This window comes from Podarcis melisellensis (assembly GCF_964234715.1).
Source record: "Podarcis melisellensis genome assembly, chromosome: 7".
NCBI lineage: Eukaryota > Metazoa > Chordata > Lepidosauria > Squamata > Lacertidae > Podarcis > Podarcis melisellensis.
The window spans coordinates 23,240,948-23,265,743 of NC_138539.1; the positions used below are offsets into that span (position 1 = coordinate 23,240,948).

General features: G+C 41.3%; 1 protein-coding gene across 5 annotated transcripts in view; it reads right to left on the reverse strand.

Moving 5' to 3' along the window:
- The window catches only part of VPS13B (vacuolar protein sorting 13 homolog B), a 353,019-nt gene that overhangs the window by 13,395 nt on the left and 314,828 nt on the right, over nt 1-24,796 (reverse strand). For 4 of the 5 annotated variants that reach the window (XM_081919663.1, XM_081919665.1, XM_081919661.1 and 1 more), the window contains exons 44-58: nt 23,203-23,358; nt 22,047-22,310; nt 21,333-21,416; nt 20,994-21,169; nt 20,483-20,653; nt 19,657-19,858; nt 17,720-17,908; nt 16,857-17,003; nt 14,845-15,128; nt 12,989-13,116; nt 12,473-12,672; nt 7,342-7,457; nt 5,412-6,235; nt 1,290-1,466; nt 368-538 (exon numbers count right to left, since the gene is read on the reverse strand). In XM_081919663.1, the coding sequence (XP_081775789.1) occupies nt 368-538; nt 1,290-1,466; nt 5,412-6,235; nt 7,342-7,457; nt 12,473-12,672; nt 12,989-13,116; nt 14,845-15,128; nt 16,857-17,003; nt 17,720-17,908; nt 19,657-19,858; nt 20,483-20,653; nt 20,994-21,169; nt 21,333-21,416; nt 22,047-22,310; nt 23,203-23,358 (3,289 nt within the window). The remainder of the gene's footprint in view (nt 1-367; nt 539-1,289; nt 1,467-5,411; nt 6,236-7,341; nt 7,458-12,472; nt 12,673-12,988; nt 13,117-14,844; nt 15,129-16,856; nt 17,004-17,719; nt 17,909-19,656; nt 19,859-20,482; nt 20,654-20,993; nt 21,170-21,332; nt 21,417-22,046; nt 22,311-23,202; nt 23,359-24,796) is intronic. The other variant, XM_081919662.1, reaches the window with a different exon arrangement.

Genomic DNA, 24,796 nt, shown 5'->3' on the forward strand with positions numbered 1-24,796 from the left:
CAGTCTTTGGTCTGCATGAATGTGTACAACAAAACCTAAGAACATACCAGTCAGTTTCTGCTAAGGGGAAAAAAGCAGCAAAGCTAACTGCAGCTGAGGACGTGTGCTTTGCTCAGTACAGTCTGCTCTCTTCCCACCCTTGCCTCCAACAGCTATGAACCTATTGCCCCATGAGACCAAATATACTGTGAAAGCCTGTCTCACTCTTGTCTTTCAACCCACAAGAATTTGGTGGTGGTGGGGGAGGTGGGGGGACACCATCCCCAAATGAACATCCTAAAAATAAGAAAATCTTTTTTGTAACTATTTTTGAAGCCCATCCTCCCAAAGACTGGGTATAGTGATCATGAAATCATACAACCATTACCTAGAAGGCTGATGCCTAACCGAGAGAGGCCTTGTCTCAGTCCTTCTCCCAGATTCTCAGGGAGTTGCCTTCTCCATTCTTCTTGCCGGTTGTAATGCTCCTCATCCAGGGACAGCCGATCCATATTCCGAGCAAGGCTCGTTGCTAGGTTTGTAATTGATGTCAGTGTACCTAAGTGCAAACAGATTAGGAAGTCAAATCAACAAACCATGGCATTTTGTCCATTCAATCAAGGCACAAAATCTATACAGTAGTTCTGTTATGTTAAGGATCAATAATGCATTTTATTGGTGTACAGTGCAGGTTTTACCACAGCCCTTCAGTCTTCCTTCTTATGAGGCCTGGCATGATTGTAACCCGTCAAGCCTTCTAGCAATAATTGCTCAGCTAATCTAATGCCACACAGATACAGAAAAATGAGTCTACATAGGGACCTCTGCAATGCTGGAAGAGCAACAGTTCTTGTTTTGAATCCTCTGCATTTTGCAGCTGGGTTTTGAAGCCACAAGATGGCACTATGTCTGTGTCCAAGCCCAGGAAAATCCAGATGTACGCTTTCTCCAAAAACATGTTCAGAAATACTTCACGATGGTGCCTACTTTCCTTCTTTAAAAGGCTACATATGATGAGGCAATGTGGTGTAGGATTTCCAAGGTGCAGCAAAAGTACTGAACTTCTTTAACATCTCCGTTCAGTTGCTGCATGACAAAGTGGCCATGCGGGAAAGCTTAAACCGCGAGTGTTTCTAGGATAATGTTAAAGGGAACGGCTTGCTTTAAAAACACAGAGGGTTGGTGAGGTTTCTTACCCTCCCAGCATTTTGCTGAAACCCAACAAGCTAGAACTAAGATGAGGACGGCAAATCTGAGAGCTTCAGCGCTGTCTTTGAAAGCCCTTAGAAAAAATGCAGCAGGGTATCTACCTTTGGAAATGTGTTTTACAAATGATGTTGTTCCTCTGGATACTCCGCTAACAAAGGCTCCAGGACCACGGGTCAGCCCTTCGTATGGGAGCCTGAAGAAATCGGCGATTCCATTCCCTATGCTTCTTACCAAGCTGGCTGGGCTGCCAAGAATCTCCAGAGATCCAACAACCCATCCTACATAAGGAAAAAGGAGAGAGAGAAAGGGGGGGGGGAGGAGAGGAGTTGATGCTCACTAAAACTACAGAAAAAGCAGTTTAACCAAAAAGGAAGGGAGGGGAAGCCCCTCCACTCTCCCTCCCTCCATCCCACTTTTACACAGAAATTTATCACATCACGAACTTCCTTTGAGAAAAACACGGGAAATAGCTCATCCACTACGGATTCAGCAATGGCAATCTTTCATGCTTTCTAAATCAAAGAAATCCCTTTGGCAAAAACACAAATAGCTTTAAAATGACTTCCTTCCATGAGCCTCCCGTATTTCTGCTAAAACTGCGTGTAGAGAGATGGATGCTGCATTCAACTAGCTCGAAGTAATAGGAGCAGAGGCTTATTTTGCTTAGAAGGCTTTACATCTTGTAAAGCAACTTTGTTATTTCACGTCCTCACAGTGAAAGAATCGTGACAGCTAGTTTACAGTGATGCAGTGTACAGCCTTGGGGGAGTGTGAAGGTCAAACTGCTTGATGGGGTGTTGGGAAAGGGGATGCAGATTTTTGACAAGTGCGCAAGGAATTATTCTAATCCACCCCAACAGCTCTGTGCTGATCACTTTCTTGCAGAGTCTAGTTATAGCCAGATAAATGGCTTTTTGCTCAGTGCAGTTGTGTAAACAGCAATGACATTTGCATGCTGATTATGTTACTCAGAAGGAGGATCCCTTATGAGTTCCCCACAAGGGGATGAGTATGGAGGATTCCTAGGATTTAGTTTCTTCCATAAAATTACAGTTGCTGGCAGGTAGCCTGATGTCCAAGCGCATTGTCCTTTGTTTGCTACAAGCTGTGCTGCTATGCTGCCTTGGAAGCCAGAAAAGAACTGTCAAAAGGGATTGTAAGGTCACACAACTGTTGGATGTTTGCAGCACCCAACAGAATAGCCCCATGAGGCTACCTGGAGGGAGCCTGTGACCTCAGAAGACTACAGGAGTGGTCTCTGCTTGCAGGTTTGGTTGTGCATTGGCTGTACAAGTAAAACAAAGACATTTAATCATGCAGCTAATGATCAACTGAGCTGCCAATTATAGTAGGTACCGGCAGAACAGACAGACAATTCCCCTTCCCATATCTGTACTTTTTGGTCAATGGTATGCCTTAGTAACATTCTTCTGTAACAAATCATAATGTGAGAGGGATTTATATATTTTAATTAATGAGTCAAACAAGTTTATGTGGAAAATCCAGTAGTAACTTGGTATGCTGCCTGATTCGTAAGCAGGTGGGCAAAATTTACTTCTATTGATGATGTTCATCACAAGGAATTGTTCTCTGAATTAAATTTTGCAAGAACAACAAGAGAGTCTTGTGGCACCCTAAAAACTAATAAATATATTGTTAAGCATGCACTTACATGAACCAGACCCCTCAAGAGCAGAAACTTTGATTCTGCATATACTGAAACTTAAAAGTCTCCTTTTGACTTCTCCTTTTTCAGAGTCTCATATACTAAGAGCTATCTATGCCTTTTCACTGACTCCACAGTGAGTCTGAATAGCTAATTTGCAAACAGGCTACCAAACACCCCCCTCCCCCAAAAACCTGCTCCTCTCCTTCGTCCTGGCACCCTAAGGCCTAAGCTGGCTCCTGTTTGAGGGCATATCAGTTCCTTTGTGCTGTGCAGTTTCTTCAGAGCCCTAGAATGGAGGAGTCCAAGAGATAGTCCTCTTTAGAAAAACGGTCAATGCTTATGGAGTTTGGTTTCAGTGGTTTGAGTAGCATAGCTCAAGTTTGTATTCTCCAGAGCTTAGGGCAAGGAAACAAGCTTGGAGACGGCTTGAACACAAGTGGAGGAAAGATTCAAATGAATGCAACCAAACGCTAGTAAGGGCTCAAGGTATAGGGCGGTATATCAATTCAAATTATCATCATCATCATCACCATCACAAACCTGTCTATTACATACTAGGATTTACATTAAAAAATATGTGTGGGTACATTCCACAGGGACTTGCTGACTGGCTGCTGCTTCCGCCAACATGTGCATATATAGCAAGACTTATGCCTTTGGGGTTTATCTGATCCTGCTGCAAATATGTGAAACTACAAAAACCACTTGAAGAGTTTTTTTCGCTCTTGGGACTCAGCCAAATGGCAGTGTCTCATCAGGCACCATCCCAAATAGCTGCATATGCACACCAGGATGCAAACGTTGCAGAAGATACTTGAGTGCAATACACAAATCACATTTATAGCAAGCTTTGCGCCGTAACATCCCCTGTAACATTGTAAGGCAGGTGTAGTTTACCTGTGGCCCCCTGGTTGTTATGAGACTCCAGCTCGCATTAGCCCCAGCCAGTATGGCCAATGACCAGGGATGATGGGAATCACAGTCCAACAAATGGCGGGTCACAAGTGAATCATCCCTGCCGTAAGGGATTCTGAGGCTCACCTTTCAGATTACATACCACTTCACTGTTATCCTAAGAAGTCTGATCTGTTAGACTGTTTGAATTGGCCCTGTATCCAATTTGCACAACCAAGTGATGGGACTGTCATGAGGAAAGCCATCATTATTGACCATACAACTTAAATAAATGAATGAATGGCAAATGAACATATAGCACTGCTTTATACCAAATCAGTCGATTTGTCCGATATGCTATTGTAGCCCAGTATTTTCAACTCTGACTGGTAGTAGCTTTCCATGGTCTCAGGCTTTCTTAGAGCTCTGGGAGATGCCAGGAACTCAAGCCAGAATCTTCTTTATGCATGTCACTTGTGTGCCAGTCCATATAGGCCAGGGTTTCCTAAACTTGGGTCTCTAGCTGTTTTTAGACTACAACTCCCATCATCCCTAGCTAACAGGACTAGTGGTCAAGGATGATGGGAACTGTAGTCCAAAAACAGCTGGAGACCTACGTTTAGGAAACCCTGATGTAGATGAATGTGCTCCTGCATGGGCTTGCACTATAAGAGAATCAGGTATGATCAAAGAGCACTCCAAGTTCCTACAAGTAGCCTATCCGGCTATGGTGTTATAATGTGCACGTGACTGTTGAATAAGTAGGACTTTCTTAATTGCACATAACACACAATAAAACTGGTTCACAGACTGTTACGCTGTTGAATGGTACAGGGCCCAACAGCAATTGGCATGGAGAAAGATAATGATCATGTTTCAGCAAAAGCAATTGTGCCTTGGCTGTGGGTGATCAAAGGCTAGTCTCCTTTTCCACTGAAATGTACATGTTCCTATATAGCAAAGGTACAACAGAGATGGAGTCACTTTATGAATGCACATGTATGGAAGTGAGACAAGGTATCCATTAATCTAATAGACTGTTTGCTCACTATTGATCTTGTATGGGAAAGAATCAGTAAAACAAACACACTCTTCAGATCAAAGGACAATAAACATCTGTGTGCCAGTCTAGCATGAGGATTCTGTGAAGAAAGACAGATTGCTAATCATAAACGGCAGCCAAAAGGAGATTGAACAAGAAAACAGTGTTCAATGGCATAATTTGCCTCAAATGTATCGAGACAGATTGAATAATTTCATGAAAGAAATTCCTTTTGTTGAGTTCATGTTAGGAATTAGTTGCTATGAATTCTGAGTTGTGCAGGCTGGCTAGGACAAAAGAAAGAAAATCAGAATACTATTCCTGTATTTCTCACAGGCTTTGCAAGTAGCCTGCAAGAGAATGTTGATCTCTACTATTTCACATTCATAGCATTTTTAGATCTATCATTTTACTCAATGTGATGTCCAAGCCTTGGTCATCTTTGACTTCCCCAACAAAAACCAACAGGCAGCCTGATCATAGTTATGTGGATTTAAGCTTGTTGATCATCATTGGTGTGTAATCAAGTGTACCCTGAATTGTCTGTTTTCACGCACTTAGTCACATGCTGCAAACATTGGGCTATGTCAAAAAGGTACAAATATGGAACAAACATACCTGCTCTGAATAATGCTCCTGCAGCATAATGCATGGCCAACGCATGAATGAGCTGCCTGGCAGTTGTAAAAATGGGTCCTCGTTCAAACACAGAGAAGGAGAGAGGAGTGTGATCTGAAGCAATATAGAGCTTCAGGGAAGCATGGACGCTGACCAAGAGGCTCACTGGCTGGATTGCTAACTTCCTTAATTTCACTGGATTGGCTAAAGCATTTGCATGCTGCCTTACTGGTTCAGGAAGTATCCGGCTAATAGCCGAGGCTTCTGCAGAATGGCAAATGCCTTTGCTGTCTGGCAGGTAGGTCTCAAATAAAGTTTTGATGTAATAAACAAATGTGTCTTCTACATATAACCTGGCTGGTTTCATTTCAAAGCTGAGGTCATTCACATGAAACAGCAAATTCTGCTCTTCCGACAGAGTGAGGCAGAGTTTGATGAAGGAATTTTCATTATATTCTTCCAGATCTTTGTTGGATACCATGAGGTTGTGCACTTTGGTCCACTGTGTGGTTTCGTTTTTCTCTCCCTGGCACAGCAAGACAGGAAAATGGAAATTGGATTTGCTGTAAAGCTGATTGTCCAGCTGCAGGTCTCCACAATAGATATGGAGAGTATAAAACTGCTGAAGGCCACTGGTGGCCTCTCCGTGAAATTCATGAGAGAGAGGCCTAAGGTAGCTGGCAACTGGAACCATATGAAGGTAAATGTGGTCGACTGTGAACCGCAAAAGTTCAGATGATGTTTTTGGGCTCGTGATGTCATCATATACAGTGAGGCTCAGCTGGCTGATGAACATTTTAAGAAGGAGGCTCTGCTCTTGAGTTCTGTGGGGGGTGGGGAGAAACAACAGCAACTAGTTTCCTCCAATTTCAAATGAAATTAGCCAAGGGAAAAAATGATAATCGGGTACGTCAATGTGCAAATGTTATAAATAGGAACCAGATTTAGAGATCAAAATACCTACGGCCAAAGCATACAAAGAGGTATTATTGCTTGTCTATGCCAAGTTACATCCTCCCCACCCATTTAACATAAAGATATATTTGACCTTCACTATAACATTTTATGCACAGTAGTTCTTGGTCGTACTTGCAATGTAGCATGAAGCTAAAGCAGACAACGTAAAATATCCTCACACGTTGTCACATGTTACTTTTTTTGGCTCTTTTGCAGCAGACAAAACAGAGCGTTTCTAATATGGATCATTAACTTCACATTATGGAAGCAATATATTCCCTTATTAAATCACTGTAACTATTTTAAACTGATGATGGGTTGCTTGCTTTATAGCGTTAACTACTCTTGGCAAAACTTAACTAATAAGTGGGCTACTAAGCACAGGGAATCACTGATTTCATGGGTATTAATACTTCCATTATAGGGCATATAAGCAAAATCCACAAAAACGCACCCTGCTCTTTCTGTGATGCACCTCTGGAAGCCAAGAACTTCAACTGTTATAAAAAGGTGGTGTTATAATTCAAGCTGAGTGTGGCTTGCAACAAAGGTTTTGTAACTTTGGGGCATAAGGAGCTGTAATAAAGATGATCGACTACCTAGTTTGCCTAGGACCATTCTTCTGCCCTGCATCATGAGTGAGAACTCCCACAGATCTCAATGGGAGTTCTATGCAAGTAAGGACTGCCAATCTGGCCAAATAAACTTTAAACTTGTGTGTCCTCTCTTAGCCTTGTTTATTGTACCAGGCATTTCGTGTTTATCCTAGGGTGACATGACCTCAGATGTTAAGATTGTCATGTTTTACTGTGATATACAAAAAGTTAACATGTGGTCTAAACATACGCAACACATACGCAGCAACACTAGACAAAACAAACAGTTGTGCTAGATTTAATAAGTCACTTCACACCTAAAGGCCTGAACACGGGAAAATTCTCTTTTATGACCTTTTAAAGCAGTTTTAGCATACCTGTTCAAACTGATCTGTTGTCCTGGTCTTCCTTCAGGCGCTAAAGTGACAATTATTGTTCCACACTGATGAGCAATATCCACATAAACGTAGCCAAAGCCAGTTAAGAACACAATCTAGAAGCGGAGAAAACGCTTACTTAGAAATTTATGAAATATAGCTACACCTTGAGCCAATTAATGTTAATACTCTTTGGACTAAAAACACTTACTCCAACGTAGTTCTATAGACATCTGTACAAATATAGTGACACAACTTGTTTGGAAATTGCAGCTTTTAGTTTTAACTTTCTGTTTCAAGTGAAATAATAAAAGCAGATTTCCTACAGCCTCAGACACAAAGATCCAACAATTCAAACATCTGGTTTCTTTAAAAGCCACCAGAACTGGACATGGCACAAGACGTTTTTTCTTTACCTCACTCTTGCCATTAGTTTTGCTTGCTTGTGCACACTGCCACATGTTGTATGCCACACAGTCCTGCAATCATTTCTGTGAGGCAGAAACTCAAAAAAGGCTTGTAGTATGTATATTACTGCACAAGCAAGGCAGCATATAAACATACATTACCAAACTCCTCAAAACAGCAGAATTTCCTATTAGCAGTAGGGGAGAGAGGGGAGAAACAGGAGGCTAATGACAGGGTTCTACATAATTTGACTAACCTTTATTTGAAACTATGGCCTAAAATATTGTGTACTTTGACCACTGATATCCATTTGCAGGCTGCTATTTGAAGTATCATTCACTTCAACATGCCACCAAGACATTCATAATCTCAGGACTACTATGGCCTGGTAGTGTGGAGAAGTGCTTAAAAGTCATCAGTGTAAAAATGCTCCCACTGCATGGAAAAGGGAAGCGTTCTCTTCAACGTGATTCATTTTTGATGTTTCATATGTAACTTTTCATAACTATTTCACATTTCACATAAAACTGGCGCGAAGACGGGAATACCTCAGAAGTTAGCACAATATTGGATTAAGTTACACAGGCACTCCCGTCTGGCAACTCTTCCAGCTCTGGCATGCTTGTTATGGACATTTTAGCACAGTGTCTACTTCACAGCCAAACTGGTCAACCCTATACATGACTGAGTGCACAGCACTGGGGCCCATGGAAAAGGAACTTTCAGTGGCAGTTCAAAGTTTGTGAAAGGTTCTCCTCACTGAGGTGCAGCTAGCCATGTGGCCTACTACAGGAGAGCCACATCCATCGTTCTGCCACCCACTTTTGTTTCTGACCCCTGCCCATCAGTAGCATGTGGCTCCTGAAAAGTTGCCTATGGAGGAATGTGGCCCATTGGGCTGAAAAAGATTCCCTACCCCTGATCTATGGCTTTACTGTGGAGCAGGTCCCCTGGCCTAGCAAAATAAAGACTTGGATGTCCAGACATTCAGATTTAGGCTGTGGGTCTAAATGAGTGGTGAAGCAAGAAGGAAGGTAATCCTTTAAAAAAGGAGTCTAAAGAAATGTTCCAGGAGAACATCTTATCATTTTTAAAAATCATTTTTAAAAATTAAATAGGAGAAACAATTGTCCCTGAGGAAGGTAGATTTTTTGGGGGTGGGGGGGGCAGTGTATTTGAGCAAGTAACTTCTCTTTCAGGCTCTTGCTTAAGGTTCACCTCTCTTTTTCCTTCTCTGGCAATTTTCAGTGTGGCCCTCCTTTTTGTCTCAGTACCAAAGCAAACAGACCAGGATTGTATTAACATTTTTTTCCAGAACACCGACATTTCTTTCTATCGTTTGTTATGGTGAAGGTAACACCATCTCTTTATTTCAGGTGAAAATAAAAGCAGAGAAGACAGCACAGTTTGGGCAGTAGCATATTTGCTCATGAAGCAATAATCTGCCCTAGAGAATTTTATTGCTGTTGATGCCGCTTTGGAAAGGAAGAACTCAGCATGATTCCAAACACCTCAAGTATGGGGTTGTGGGATTAACACTTAGAAAAGCTTATTTCTCAGGAAATTACATAGAGGCAACATTAAATATAGAACGATTTTCATTTTTCCCCAATGCTATTTTTGAGAAATCAAAGGAGCCAATCAAAGGGGAGTGCGGAATCTGTATCAGTAGAAACATTATGTAACATGCAGTGGTTTGCAAGACATACAGTTTTGGGGGTAGCTCTCTTGGTTTAAACAGCTCTGACAACTTGGGAATGTTGTTATAGCTGTAGCCTGATCTACTTTTTCCATAGTCAAGAGTGCAATGCTTGGGTTTTTGTTTTTTTATGGAAGAAGAAACCAAACGGCAGCATGCAGAGTGGATTTTATGGAGCTACACCAAGGCAGGTTGAACACACAAGCCAAGAAGGTTCTATTTATGAAATAGAAAATATCTAAAGGAAAGCCAAGAGCTAAATTGTGCAATAGCAATAAAATGCACGTCTCTGTTAAGAATGCAGAAAATCAATGCCAACTTTCATATGCACTACCTATGGAAAAAAATGTTTACAGCATGCCATGGCAAGACTGAACAGCTAGCAGAATGTAACTGAACCCAGAAGAGGAATGGCACTAACCCCTCTCAGAAATAAGCTACGCCCAACAGATGAACAACCACAATGGTTATGAATGCATTTATCTGGGAAACATACATTTTTCCAGGCGCAAAATATTATGGTCCCAATCCAGCCCACCATGGACACAGCACCCACATGTGGAGGTATCTTCATATGGCAGAGTGCGGCTTTCCAGATGCTGCTAGACTACAACTCCCATTATCCTTGCCCACTGACCAAGATGGATGGAGCTGATGGGAGTTGGAATCCAACAACATCTGGAGGGACTTCATGCCCAACATGTGGCATTACAAAGCCTGGCAACCAAACAAGTTCTCTTCTTCAAGAGGATTATGTAATAATACTCTCAGAAAACCAAATCGTTATGGAGATATGGAAAATGTAAGGCCTGAGCACATCTCTCCTATTCCTGTCAAGTCTTCCCTTCTTCACTTGGATCAAAGAATGTGGGCAAAGAACAAGGGGGGGGGGTGCTAGACAGGGAAATGGGAGGCAAACATTTGCTCATGGGCTGTGTGCATTTGTGTATGTATAGTGGGGTCAGATTAGGAGCCCTGGCCAAGCTTTCCCTTGAATGCCTTGATGGAAAAGCAGTGATGGTTTCCACTCCAGTAGCAGCACAAGTAGTCATGCAACACTCCTGGTACCATGTGAATGTAGACTGGGACTCTTAGCATAGTTTGAAATGCAGTTGTAAAGCCATCCAGTCTGCTTCTGCTAAGTGAGAATAAGAGAAGGGTAGAGATGATCTGGTGAGAGAGAACCACCTTGAATGGAACAGGACAGGGCAGAAAAAATCAGACTGTGCAATAGGGGGGGGGGACACCAGTTGCCACCCACAGTAACAAACACCAGTATAAATATGGTGCTCCTACTGAGGTAGTTTATTGGCGAGACCTGACAAAGGCACTGATAAAGCCAAAGCTGCAGAAGAAATGGGGAGAACGCACAATCTCACTAATAAGTAATAATCTGAATCTCCGACTGATTAAGGCAGAAGAAAAATTGGGCAGTCTAGTTGGCTTTGGAAACTGAAGAATCTACACATTCCGCCAAAAGAATGTGCATTTCTTAAAGAAAAATTACAGGAGTCAGACCCACTTTCTATTTCCTAGGTTTACTGATAGTAGAAACATTGCTGTATCTAAATGCTATATCTTAATAATTAATTGGTCCAGAATTCATTTACTGTAACTGCATCATAACGCCATTGGCTGGAGCCATCTAACAATATCCCTCCCAGTGACCCATGTTCATTTGCTTTCGAGTCAGGTGAATAACCCTGGAATGCACTAACTTCACAGCAGAGAGGAAGGACCCATTCCAAAACCAACCATGTTATTAAAAGCTAGATAAATTAGTTTTTGTTTCCATACTACCCTTATCTTGGCTTACAAATGTCATTAGCGGCCACAGCACTGCTCTGATATATGAAATAACATCTTGCTAAATTATTTCTTTGAAGATTTCCTGATGGCAATTAATTCTACAGGTCAAATAAACACAGCGGAGGAAGTATTTCTATTTCGTTTCTTTACATTTAGAGACATTCTTTTCACCAAGTATCCTTTTAATCTCGCATTGTGGAAAGTGCTCCCCCACCCCTTGCAACTCTTGCCTGTTTCTGAACACTTCAATCAAATAACTTTGGAATCTGAGCCAGAGCTGCCTCTGATCGTGGATGGCAGATGTGAATTTCAGTAAATACACACATAGCTTTCTTACTAGACAAAGAAAGAACACTTAGCTTAAACCAGAGGTTTTCAACCTTCTTGAGTCCATAGCTCCCTTAACCAACTATATTATTTCTGTGGAGCCCAGGAGCCCAATTATGTCACCCCTTGCCTGCAGAGCTGGCAGCCTCTCACCCTTTTTTGAACACCCTCCCTTGTGGACTGTTCCCTCAGTCTCCTCTCCCCTCCCCTCTCCTTGGGAGTCCTCTGTGCAGACACAGCTGCCAACCCTGGTCTCTGAGCTGCGCCCCCACCCCAAAGAGAGTTGCCTGCCAGAGGCACCCTTCGCCAGGGGAGCTTGTAGCCAGGGCTGCTGCAATAAACAGCTGTGCAAGCCTTTGGGAGGCAGAGATGCAAGAGGGCATCAGAGGTGGGAGGGAAGGAAAGAGGGACAGAGGCCAGTTTTGCCCATGGCACCCCGATCATCATTCAAGGCACCCCAGCACACTGGTTGAAACCACTGACTTAAATTAATGCCTGGACTGAAAAAGCAAATGTCCCACGATCCTGTGAGATCCTGTGTATATTCGGTGCCAAAGCAATGGTCACAACAATGGCAACAAATTTCTGGTGCAAGGGAAACAAAAATTCCATTAAGTATTACATTTCCCTCCTTGCACAAACCACCATGGAAATGAGTGGGAGTCCCCCACAAACATCTTAAGTTCAATTTCTAATCATTTTAATGGGGGTTGAACATGAAATTTCCCCCATTTACCAGTTATGGTTGTGTTTGGACCCTAATTCTAAAACACATTTACTTCCAACCAACTCCTGTGTTTTAAGATGAGGATGTTAAATTTATTTAACTCTATGCTCACATTATCATTTTACCACACTGGAAATGCAGAATTAAAACAAAGAACTAACCTGTGTGCCTTGGTTATTCATATCCACAAAATCACTCCATTCATTTGTTAATTCCTCTGATGATACAACTTTCAAAAGGATGCTGGGCACCAGGTCTTTGGTTTTGCAATCTGGATAGCCGGAAACTTGATGATAAAGTTCATGGTGTACTGAGCTTTCAGCTGGAATGTGCTTGCAGTAAATATCAAACTTTGGCGTGTCTGGAATTTAATAAAAGATCCAGAAAGCTCTTTAAGGAAAGATGTTTGTGTTTATGGCACAGTTTCATCTGATTTCAATGCACACACACAATCTAGACTGTAACAAACTCTGCCCAAGAAATTATCAGGAAATACAATTATTGCTTTTTGCTTATTTTTCAGACCCCCCCCTTTCATATCCTCTTCGTACACAAACTGCTTCTTGAATTAAATATGTTAATTCTGAGCACACTTCTTAAATTAAGAATTTAAGAGGCAAGCAAGGCAATTAATTCAAAGGCTTAAATTTTATGTCGAAGCAGGATAAATCACATACCTTTGATGTTCTCTTTCACAAGCAATGAGACAGGACACCTGTTGTGGATAATTATGCGAGGACTAGGATCTTCTGATAGAGTTAAGTACGTCACCCCAAGATGTTCCTGATAAGTCAGCGCAATAGCTCTAAAGCGAACAAGATTGTAACATTAGACATCTGAAAGTCAACTTAATTTACTGTTACAAATTTCATACCAACCTAGTAATGTATGAAAGAACAACCAGTTATGGGAAGTTAAAACCAAGATCTCATGAATACTTGCCCACTTAAAAAAAAAAGTGGCTGTGTGTCCAGCAACACGAAGTTCAAAAGAAAGAGAAGGGAACAATGTCAACAAAGGATCAAACTTCCTACGAACATATTTAAGTTCAAAGGTTTGCATGATGGTGGCCTCGGTTTTCATGGATTTTAAAAGAAACTTTATTTTCTAAGTAACTTTTGATGGTAATTCTATTAAGTAGCCTTCTTGCATAGAAAATCAGCATACGCTGTAAAGCAACTTGCATGCTGCTGGTACAAAAGAAATGCAAAAATGCAATAAAAATCCAATGAAACAGAAAGAAACCTCCCGCCAATGGGTCTCTTCTGGATGTGGGACTACAACTCCCAACATCCCTGAACCTGGTTGGGGTTGATGGGCACTGCATCATGCATCATGCCCATTGGCAGTGATGCCTACATCATTGGGCTCACAGACAAATTCCTGTTCGCACATATTCTTTTTAAAGCTGCCTGTTCACCTTTATTCTATTAGAGTGATTTCCCCCCCCAAGAATATGTAAAGATAAAAATGTGTCAGTTTAGAAGAGGGAACTGTTTCTTCTTTCTCATAATCCTGCTTTTGACTCCTGCTCTCGCCTGTTAGGATCACTGTATTTTGTCAGCATCCTTTCTTCTAAGGCCCATATTGGAATCTCTTTGAGTCCAGCCACATCATTCATAAATCACCCAGAAGAGTCACTGCTGAGTAATTGGATTGATATAGGTATTCCCTCCTCAATGCTCAGAGATTGAAGCACACATTGTCTTCAAAGCATCTCCCACACAGCTCACAGCAAGGGCAATACCATATGGCTGATTCTGATCTTACGTGGCTCTGTATAGCTCTTTATTTAGATCTGCATCATACAGTAAGAACAACATCAGTTTTGGAGGCAGGAAACGGAAATCATCTCTTCTATGAAGCAGTGGAATTTTTACTACACGGAGTGGCTTATTTTCAAAATGGGATGCAATTTTAGATATAGGCAGCCTTTCAGACTTGGAAAGTTTTCTATATTTCCTACCGACTTCTCAGTATTGTTCCCAGAGAAGTTTCCCCGCCCCCTCCTCTTTTAACATATACTGTGCCATTTTAAATAGCTAACTTTCTTCCCAAACTGCTGTAGAAGACAGAAACACATACAATTGGATTATTAAAAGTATAATTGTTCACAAGCTATCTGAGAGCACATTTATTTCTCAAGCTATCAAGATGCTACTAAAGTGTTACTAAAGTAGATGAACAGAGAACAAAATCATTTTTCATATCAAAAATTACAAAGCTTAAGCAATTAAAAGCAGAACACTCTATTTGTATTTAAGAGCCTAGAACAGGCATCCCCAAACTCGGCCCTCCAGATGTTTTGGGACTACAATTCCCATCATCCCTAGCTAACAGGACCGGTGGTCAGGGATGATGGGAATTGTAGTCCCAAAACATCTGGAGGGCCGAGTTTGGGGATGCCTGGCCTATAACATTACTGAGGACCAGCCTCACTATTTTAACTTTTAAATAAACCCCTTGCATTTTTGAAGACTGGCATTGCCCTCTACCTGTCAATATAAAGCTCTTTCACACGCATTCTACATACCTGGTGCAGAATCCATTTTCAGCTCTACCTCCAAGGGGTACAGCTATACTCTGCCTTGGGAATTCCTGCCGGATGACAGCTGGCGGGCTCCAGCATGAAATGGCGTGGCGATTAATGCTATGTTTGAAGCTTAGCAACATGTACTTTTGAAGAGGGAGCATATCAGAAACTGGCTGGGTAATATCAGGCATCAAGTCCCAAAAAACAACAGAACTTGCTTTGGCAGTGTCTGTCTCTGTAGCTGAGCAGATGCTGAATGTACTGCTGTCTGGAACTTGCAAGTACTAGGAAGGAAACAAGGAAGGGAGTACATAGCTATTTAATGCAAGTCTTCAGTTTCTGCAGAATTTGTAAGGGGCACAATTCAAAATATTCACAAGGTTACATTAAATCTCCAAACATCTTGCCTGCGTCCACTTCTCTTTGGTATGGCACAATGCTTTTTTTCTAAAAAATGTTTAGGGGTACTCTCATTTTCCTACTCATATTGAAATACTGCCCCTCAACGAGGCCAAACTTAGATTCACAAAATGTTTAGGGGTATGCGCCCCCTGTGTCCCCCCCCCCGAAAAAAGCATTGGTATAGTAGGATATCCTTATAGTCAGGCACTGAGTGGTAATGCCAAAAACTTGTAGGAGAAGCAGTGTAAAACATAAATCCAAAAAAGGAAGTAATGTGAGCTTTTATAACGTACGTTTTAAATAAGTTTGCATTGATATTTTTTTTTTATGAAAGCCAAAGCATTCCTTTGTATCCAAAACAGTCTGCCTGTCATTTAATACACCAATGAAAGATGTATTTCCCAGATAATCCAGGGCAATGGTACTCAAAGAACTGTGAAGCATCTCTAAAGAGTTGTGAACAACTGCAATATAGGATGTGCATTTTTCTCCCTGATAGACCTATGCAGGGCTGCGCCAACATATTCTGCTACCTAAAGTGGATCAGCAAATCCACTTGCTTCCATTCTCCTCCCTGCTCCCAGTGGACTGTCCTGCTACCATCACACACATGACTGCTGCTTCTGGTTTTTATACTCATGCTTGCAAACTACCATGAACTTTACATTACTTGCTTTTTAGATTTCTGAAATTACAGCATTTTACAACTGCAGTGGTATCTGTTCGTGAATATCATCTGATTAGTTTATTTTATACATGCATTTCTTGTACGTATACGTGAAACACCCCTATTCCCTTATATACCTGCCCAGACTCCTCATGGTGCCTCAGCTCTCTGCCATACGGCTTGCGACAACTTGTGAGAGGGTATTCTCAATAGTGGCATCGCTTTCAGGTGCAGTTCGCAACAATGTGAATGGAGTTTCGCCATCTGGTAAAAATGTAGTTACTCACCCAAGCATTTGGTTAAAGTGGTGCCCCTCTCTTGGCTACGTTGTTGTATAAAAAGATAACAACAACTACAGCAGCAGCAACAACAACAACATCATATTTTGATGTTACGTTTTGTATTTAAATGAAATATTGGGATTGGGTGAACAATGAAGACTGGATTATAAAATAATTTAAATAAATAAATATAGCTATTATTCATTTTTACTATTATCAGCAAGTACAGTCGATTTAAGGCCCTGACAGTACACTGCCTACTCAGAAGTAAGACCCAGTGAATTCAATGAGGCTTATTTCCCAGTGCTTATAAACCAGATACACCTTTTCTATATGGGAATTCTTAGAACTGTTTCAATAGCTATGATGGATTATGCTGCCTCTGTTTCAACAGCAGCCTTCAGCTTCTGAACATATGGGGACCAAGCAGAACTAATTCTACACAGTATCAAGATCCGCAACTATGCAGAGATCACAAGTTAATTACCATGGTCAACTGTATTGTGGCATCTATGTTCTCAATTAAAACAATCTAAAACGAGTGACTTTTATTAAGTCCTGATCCAGTGTTTTCCTTTCAATAAGAAGTTTAGCCTTTATATAAATAGAAATTTATACCCACTGTAGAAGCTAAAACAAAAAATACAGTGTTAATATTTTACCTCCTCTATTAGTTGAGACTTCATAATAGATAGCTGTGGCTTATAGTATATATGGTATGGAGTGTTATTGATGATGATGCTCTTGTCTTCAATCTGCAGGATCTGAATACCACGTTGAACAATCGAAGAAATGCAGAACTGACACAGCTGCAGGATAATATCAGGAACAGAACATTAGTAGGTAAAGGACAAATATTTTCCAACAATGTAAGAACCGCTAAATAAATAATTCATTTTGATGCTCAAAAATATAGGAACCCTATTATGTACACCACCTTAAGCACTATTTCAAGGAAGAAAATCTATTAGCAAATCACTGTTTGCTGCCACTTTATCCCTCAGTTAAAGAATTTAAACCATACATTAGGATGGTACGAGCTGCTTGGAAGTGGAACAAACTATCCTGGAAGGTGGCAGGCTCCCCTTTGTTAGAGGTTCTGCAGCAGAGACTGGAAGGGTTACCTTTCAGGCATGTGGATTTTTGTCATTGGCAGGCAGCTGAACTACATCACCAATGGGTTGGGATCCACTAGTGGGTTGTAACAAGAGCACTACTACCATGCACATATATGGTAAAGGATTCAGAAATGGGTCCCCAAATGCTAAAAGTGGGTCCTGGGTCTGAAAAGACACCTGAATGACATGATTTTGATGTTCCTTTTGCAATCACTCTGTCCCGGGGAAGGCAGCTAAGGTTATTCTACCATTTTAAACAAATCCATATGAACGGACCATTCCCAATTACGGTTTTCTTCTGGGTATGCTTGATCAGTTCATCTTGTTCTTAGTTTACCATATTTCTGAATGACATAATATTTTTTCTCCTTTCAACATTAGGAAATAATCTCTTAAATATTTCTAACCTTTTGGTGTCCTGGAAAGGCTCCAAGTCTTATCTCAGCTTCAACAAATCCTTCCTCATCCAGTGTCACCACCTCCTCGTTGTCTCCATCCTTCCACTTGGGTGATGTCATATTGTGGACCAGCTTGACTGCTGCTGACTTGTGCACAGTGTTAGTGTTTGCCCAGTATATGCCAATTTGAAAAGCTTCCTAAAACAAAAATAAATAAATTGGGGGCCATGTTCAGTACTTCCTGTTTTCAATACTTCCACTCAATATAAGACAAGAGGAGATCGCAAACGTAAATCTGATCACATTTAAATTCTATATATTTTCCCCAGCAACTTGCTTGTGCGGTATCAAGCAGTGTTGCCAAATGTGTATGCTGAACTCCATTTCATCACAAGATTTCATGGTCCTATTCAATGTTCCTATTCCGTATCCTTAAGCCACAGTCTGTCTATATATTTAGTGGGTGGTGCAGCAGTAATGTGGTAGAACAACTGTGTTACCCAAGTACCCAGTTTAGCTGGGGCCCTAAGCATGACCTATAACTCCTTTAGGTTCACTCTATAGGTGACTGCACAGAGGATGCACTCTTGCGAGCACAACAGACATACGTTTGGTAAGATCATTCACAGAAGATAGACTTTTTTCCATTGTTGGGGAGGAGCAAGCACTTCTGATGTTTGCAAATGACCTACTCTGCACCTGAGCTAATTTTCAACGGCTATCACATTCAGTTTCTGCATACAAAACTCTCCTGGCACCCTGCAGGTTTGCACTTGTACTCAAGGCTAAGAACAGTCTGGATGCAGGCATTCTATTCATACACACTTTTAAAAAAACACAGGGGGAGGCCCAGACTTGGCCTGAGTGCATTTGGTTATCAGGTCGTAGTTGACACCAGAGGCTGTTTGTAGGAGAGGGGGACTTAAGCCACTCCTCCATCATGCTACCTTAGTGCCGAACTGGCTAAATGTATAAGCCAAGGCTGAGATTACTTTTCGTATATTCAAGGTAAAGGTAAAGGGACCCCTGACCATTAGGTCTAGTCGCGGACGACTCTGGGGTTGCGGCGCTCATCTCACTTTATTGGCCGAGGGAGCAGGCGTACAGCTTCCGGGTGATGTGGCCAGTGTGACTAAGCCGCTTCTGGCGAACCAGAGCAGCGCACGGAAACACCGTTTACCTTCCCGCTGGAGTGGTACCTTTTTTTCTACTTGCACTTTGACGTGCTTTCGAACTGCTAGGTTGGCAGGAGCAGGGACTGAGCAACGGGAGCTCACCCCATCGTGGGGATTCGAACCGCCGACCTTCTGATCGGCAAGTCCTAGGCTCTGTGGTTTAACCCACAGCGCCACCTGCATCCCTCATATTCAAGGTAGTACATATATTCAAGGTAGTACAGTATAAAATTCAATCTGTACATGAATTGCCCATCTTGAGGTCCTGTGGTCAAATGGTTCATAGGAAAAAAATTAAGACACTGAAATAATCCACAGCAGATGGCTGCCATTTATTACTATAAACTAGGAAATGGGTAAGCTGCTTCAAAGGGTCTTGGTGCAGTTTATTTAGGGGCTCCAAATGCAATGACCATATTTTCCGTTTCCTGATTAAAGACTCCCTTTACAATTCTTCATAGCTTAAAAAGTGGTAGCTATTCTCATTTCTCACAGCAATGATGTGCTGACTATGATCCAAGGAGGAATTTGCAATATTCACTGCTTGCCCCACATTAGGAACAAAACAACTGACCAGAAGTACCCAGACTCCATGTGGGGAATAAGCCTGCCACTGTTTGCATGTTTGTCTATGTTTGCACGTACTGACAAATAAAAAACATATTGTGTAGGATGTGTTGTGGGCCTTGCAACCTTTGATGTCCCTGTACACAAATGAAAAGAGAATGGTTAAAATCAAACAATGCATATTGTTTTGGATAGTATGCCTGCCTGAAAGTTTGGAGGTATCATTGTTTTCCCAGAAGGTATCTGCAGGACAATCTTCTCGCCTTCAAACAGCCAAAGATCCCACTTGGAGTGATTGATCAGCAGAGCCCATGGCAGGAGTTCTATCAGCAGCGTTTTCACACATGGCTTCCACACTGACAGTTTCACTCGCATTGGGCTATCCCACTGAGTGAGCTGTTCGCTGCTTTTCCAAGTAACGTATCAAAGGAGAGATAAAAGAAAATGGTTAATTCATTGGTAAGATTTGCAGTTTATCATCCTAGCCATTCATAAAGCTTTTGTTACACTGTAGTGCCTCCTGATAACAGATATGATTCTGAAATACAAAGAGATTCTGCCAGGGCAAATCTGTCCCTGATTTAGGCTGGTTTTCTTCTTTGATTGAAATAGGCTTTTATTCAAGGATCAAAAAGCAAGTCACATTTTGAAATAATTGAATTAAAAGTAGTCTCAGGACAACACCTGGCATTCAGTCTCCTTGGCAGTTACTTAGTCCTACAAATATGATAGCAAATGATCCCCTGAAAATATGATTCTGATTTTTAAAAATATTTTCAATATGTTGCAATATGAAAAGCCACTCTCTGCTTTGGAATTTGCTTAAGCTAAGGAGCTAACAAAATAAGATGTGTCTTTTCTATCCAGGAGGCAGGTGGAGCTGATAAACCTAGAAAAGTTATTGATAAATGCTGAAAATATGATGCTCTTCCAATGAAATAAAAGTTGTTTTAGGATCCTACCATTTGCAAATGTATTTATTTCATTGCAAGTAGTGCAACTCCAAAGGAAAATAGTAAGACACCAGTACCTGACAAAATCCTTCTTAGTATAAGGCCACACAGACTGGGGGGAGCTGCAGCTCCCATAGAAATCGGCAAGTATTTCATTTGCAGTGCCTCCTGCGTTTGATTTGGTGGCAATCTGCTTAATGAGTGCTGTCGAGATGGGGACTGCACATTCAGAAGGATCATCTTCTTCCCTGCCACGAGAAGAAAGCAAGGATGTAATTCAGTGCATGGGTTAATCAGAGCAACTGAGTGTGTGCTCTACACCAGACTTCAGGCTTGTGGGATATTTTTTTTTAATAGACATGTGGACCCACCAACAGAAGCCGGCTGCAGACAGTGGCAGAGGTGGTAGTAGACACAACTGGAATTTGTTTAGCCTATTTGCTTATTAACACACAAAAATCAGTCTCGAGTCTACACTGCACAATGGCATCTCCATTACCCATCAGAGAAACGGGTGGTTTTAGTAAACTTTTGTTCCGACGCTAAACTCATCCTGCAGCCCAGCATGCTTAGGTATAGATACTATACCTGGCTTGGAAGGTGAGGTGATGGGTTAAATCAGGTTCTATATTTTGCAATGGTTTTTCTTGCCCTTTCCCAGGAATAATTTGCATTTCACTTAGTCCCAGGCTCCTTTTCTCCAAATGTATGATGATGGGATCCGGAAGATGGCTCCTCATGATAAAAAGAGGGCTGAAAACAATCTACAAAATCAAAGCAGTAGAACAGTTTCAGCTTTTTAACTGTGGATCCAGCATTCCAGCTATAACAGACTGTCACTAAATCTCTGCTGTGGGTCAGTTTGACCTTAATTTGTTTCAGAACATGTGAGGTCGTATTAATTTGGGCAATGGGGAATGTACTCACAATTCGTTGTTGTACTTGAGAATTGGCCTCTAATGTCAAAACCATGCACCATACATAAATAATGGAATTGTTTGATGATGGCACCTGCAGACAAGAAAAAAGATAGGTATTGCCTGAGGTTACGGTAGCCTTGTGGAGCTAAATATTTTGTATCCTCTGATGTAGCAACACACTGCAAGTCAAAAGAAGACCAGTTTTCAAAGAAAATCCATCTCTCTTTTTTTGCACATTATTTTAGATAGGGCTAAACTATGCATGAAACCATTTGCACACTTAGCAATTTCACATTTTTATTTAAATAAACAGAAGGTGCCCAAGTCTGGATAAGGACCTAGACAGCAGTTATAGGGGGGCTTTTACCCTATGGCTTCAACTGTGGTTCCATTCTGGATCAGGGGTTCTACGCCCACCTACTGACACCAGGAGTAAAGTTCCTATTGGCATCAATGAGAGTTTTCCCCAATGCAAATTCCCAGTGGGTGGGTGGGTAGGTCTAATATGGACTGTAGTAGGAGATGAAGGGTTAATCCTACTCCACCCACCTGATCCTGAAAACAAGCACTCTTTCTAGCAGATGGGTTTGGGGGTGATTAGTATCCTTACGCTCATCCAAAATCCACATTCATAATAAGAGAATCGTTACCTTGGAAAACACATTAGTTTTTTTTAAAGAAAATTACAAACTTCTGATTTGCAAACAATTTGTTTGTGTACCTGGATGACTGTGCTATATTCAGTGTCTTTAGACTCGAGAGAGACATCTCTTGACCAGTCTTCATCTCCTTTAGCCTTCACACTCAGCTCTGTTAGTTCATGGTTTTCTAGGACGTACGATGGCAGCTTCTGCTTGGGTGTAAGGCAGTCAAAATGTTCCTTTACAACTGCTTGTCCATCCTGCCCAGTGTAATGCTGAACAACTTTCATTTCAATGCTTTCAGAGAGGTAACTACACACAATCTGTCTTCCAGAAATAATTATCTAAATCAGGGACAATGAGACACAAGCACAAATAAATAGTTTATATGAATTGATTTTTACAATAAAGTTTAAGTTGAAAAATGTCTATTTTATGCAGATAAAGAGACATAGTACTAGTTTAGCTATAACAATCTTGGTCCACCAAATCATGTTTTCATGTTACAGTATATTGAACCAGTATATTGCTGAACTGCTGCTGGCACAAATTCACAAATGTAACAATCTAGATAATAAAGTTTTAATGAAAAAATATCATCAGTAAAATATTATTTTGACCAGATACCAATCATTTAATATTCAACTAAATACTAAATTCAATTGCATTGTCATAGTGAATGCTTTCAATTTAAGCAATTTTGGAGATAGAAGAAGTTAGCTGCTCACCAAAATCAATTAAGACTCTATGTGATGTTAAGTGTCTAAGAACGCTGATGGAACTTATCAAGGGGCTCCGTTCCTCCTCCCGCTTCGCGGGAGAGGCACTTCGCTGAAGGGGCGCTGTGCAGAGAGGGAGAGCTGCGCAGCGCCCCTTCAGCGAAGCGGGAGGAGGAACAGAAGGGACTCTGTTCAAGCTGGCCACTGTCTCTGCGCAGCACCTCTCCTGCGAAGCGGGAGGAGGAACGGAGCCCCTTCTGTTCCTCCTCCCGCTTCGCAGGAGAGGCACTTCGCTGAAGGAGCGTTGCGCAGCTCTCCCTCTCTGTGCAGTGCCATTCGCTCCATAAGACGCACTCACATTTCCCCTTACTTTTTAGGAGGAAAAAAGTGTGTCTTATGGAGCGAAAAATACGGTAAGTAATACTTAATTACTTCGTTAGTGGCATCCTCTTGGACAACTTAATATTTGTTGGAAAAAGGATTCCTGAGCAAAATGTACATGCATAAGAACACTCACTTGTTTTTGTACTCCATTGAGCTGCAGGACCTTGATAATAAGTGATGCAGTCCTTCCCTTGTACTGAATAGTCCTGATAAATGTTCCTGCATTATCTACACTGAATGGCTCAGACCACCGCCAGTTTCCCCAACCTTCAATACAGATATGTAGCAGCTGAAAAAGATAAAAAATAATAACTAACCAAAAGCAAACAAGCAGCACATTAATTGATGACCTGTACTAATCAGCTAACCTTACAGCAAAACCCAAATCCCATCACTGCAAAAGTTCTCATTATAAGATTTGAACATGTTTAATACCTTTCTTTAAAAACAAACAAAGCCGTATGACCCTTGTTACCCAGTGTACTAAAGAAACATAGGCCTTGGTAATCATGTGCTTTATATTTAATAAACTAAATAAATAAACTTCCAGTCTTTAAAGGTGAATTTCTAAGTACATTTCTCTATTTTAACAGAGGCCAAATGAAGCCGGTTTATCATTCAGTTATTCAGTATGAAACTGCTGCCCAGGAAAAAAAAAAGTCACAAATTTTCTGATTTATGAATACAGTACTAAAAAAAAGTTACATCAAGGTCTAGAAAAAGGAGATAATGAAGCCCCACACACATCAAGGGCAATGAATCAAGGCTAATGGACTGAAATTATGCTTTTTCCAGTGAAGTTTGACTTTGACCTTTAAGAAGGAGCCACAAGAACAAACGGCTAAGATGTTACAACTCAGTAGCCTGCTGGCAATTTTTGGTCCCCTCAGCACAAAACTGCTTGTAAAACAAACACATTCAATACAGTGGGTGGCTTTTGAATTGCAAAAGTTAGGCCTTGACTACTAACACAAATATACAAGATAATAAGTATACCCTGAGGGGAAAATGTACTCTGGGACATAAAAGCTCCTAATGGCTTTGATATTTAAATCTTAGTCACAGAATAAAGAGAAACAACTGCTGTGGCTGAAACCAAGTTGCTCACAGCCTCCTGTGTGTGTGGTGGTGGGGATGGAGAAGAAGCCGCATACCCAAAATGAAAGAAATGAGAAGGCTGCTGACTGTTGAGAGAGAATAGTAGCGGGGAAAACAAACAAACAAACAACCAACAAATGGAGGTATGCTATACAAAAGCTGGCCCTATGTGCTCAAAAATTATTGAAAACAAATGCTCTGTGACAGATAATGATGAGTCTGAACACAGAACTTCCCTTCTGGAGCATCTCCTCCCATCTTGTATGAACAGCCAGCTCATATCACCCAGGAATATGCTATCAGTTTACATCGAAAGTTTTACAAACATTGGCTGATTATTTTCTAACAATGCACCACGGAGATTGATGCGCATTTCATGTTAAATGTATGAAAAGGCTAGGAAAACAGTACTCTTGGGAGCGAGTATCTGATGACATTGTAAGCTCTGTACTACGGAAAGAATTCCTATTTATATCTCACTGATTTGTGGGAGCTTCACGACTCCATGCTCCCACTGCTGCTTCATACATCACCAGGTGTCCAATGGAACCTGCTTCTCCTGGGGCATATGGGTACTATTCAACAGCCAGGGTTAAGAATTTCATAAAGGGTTCCTTATTTCCCCCCAC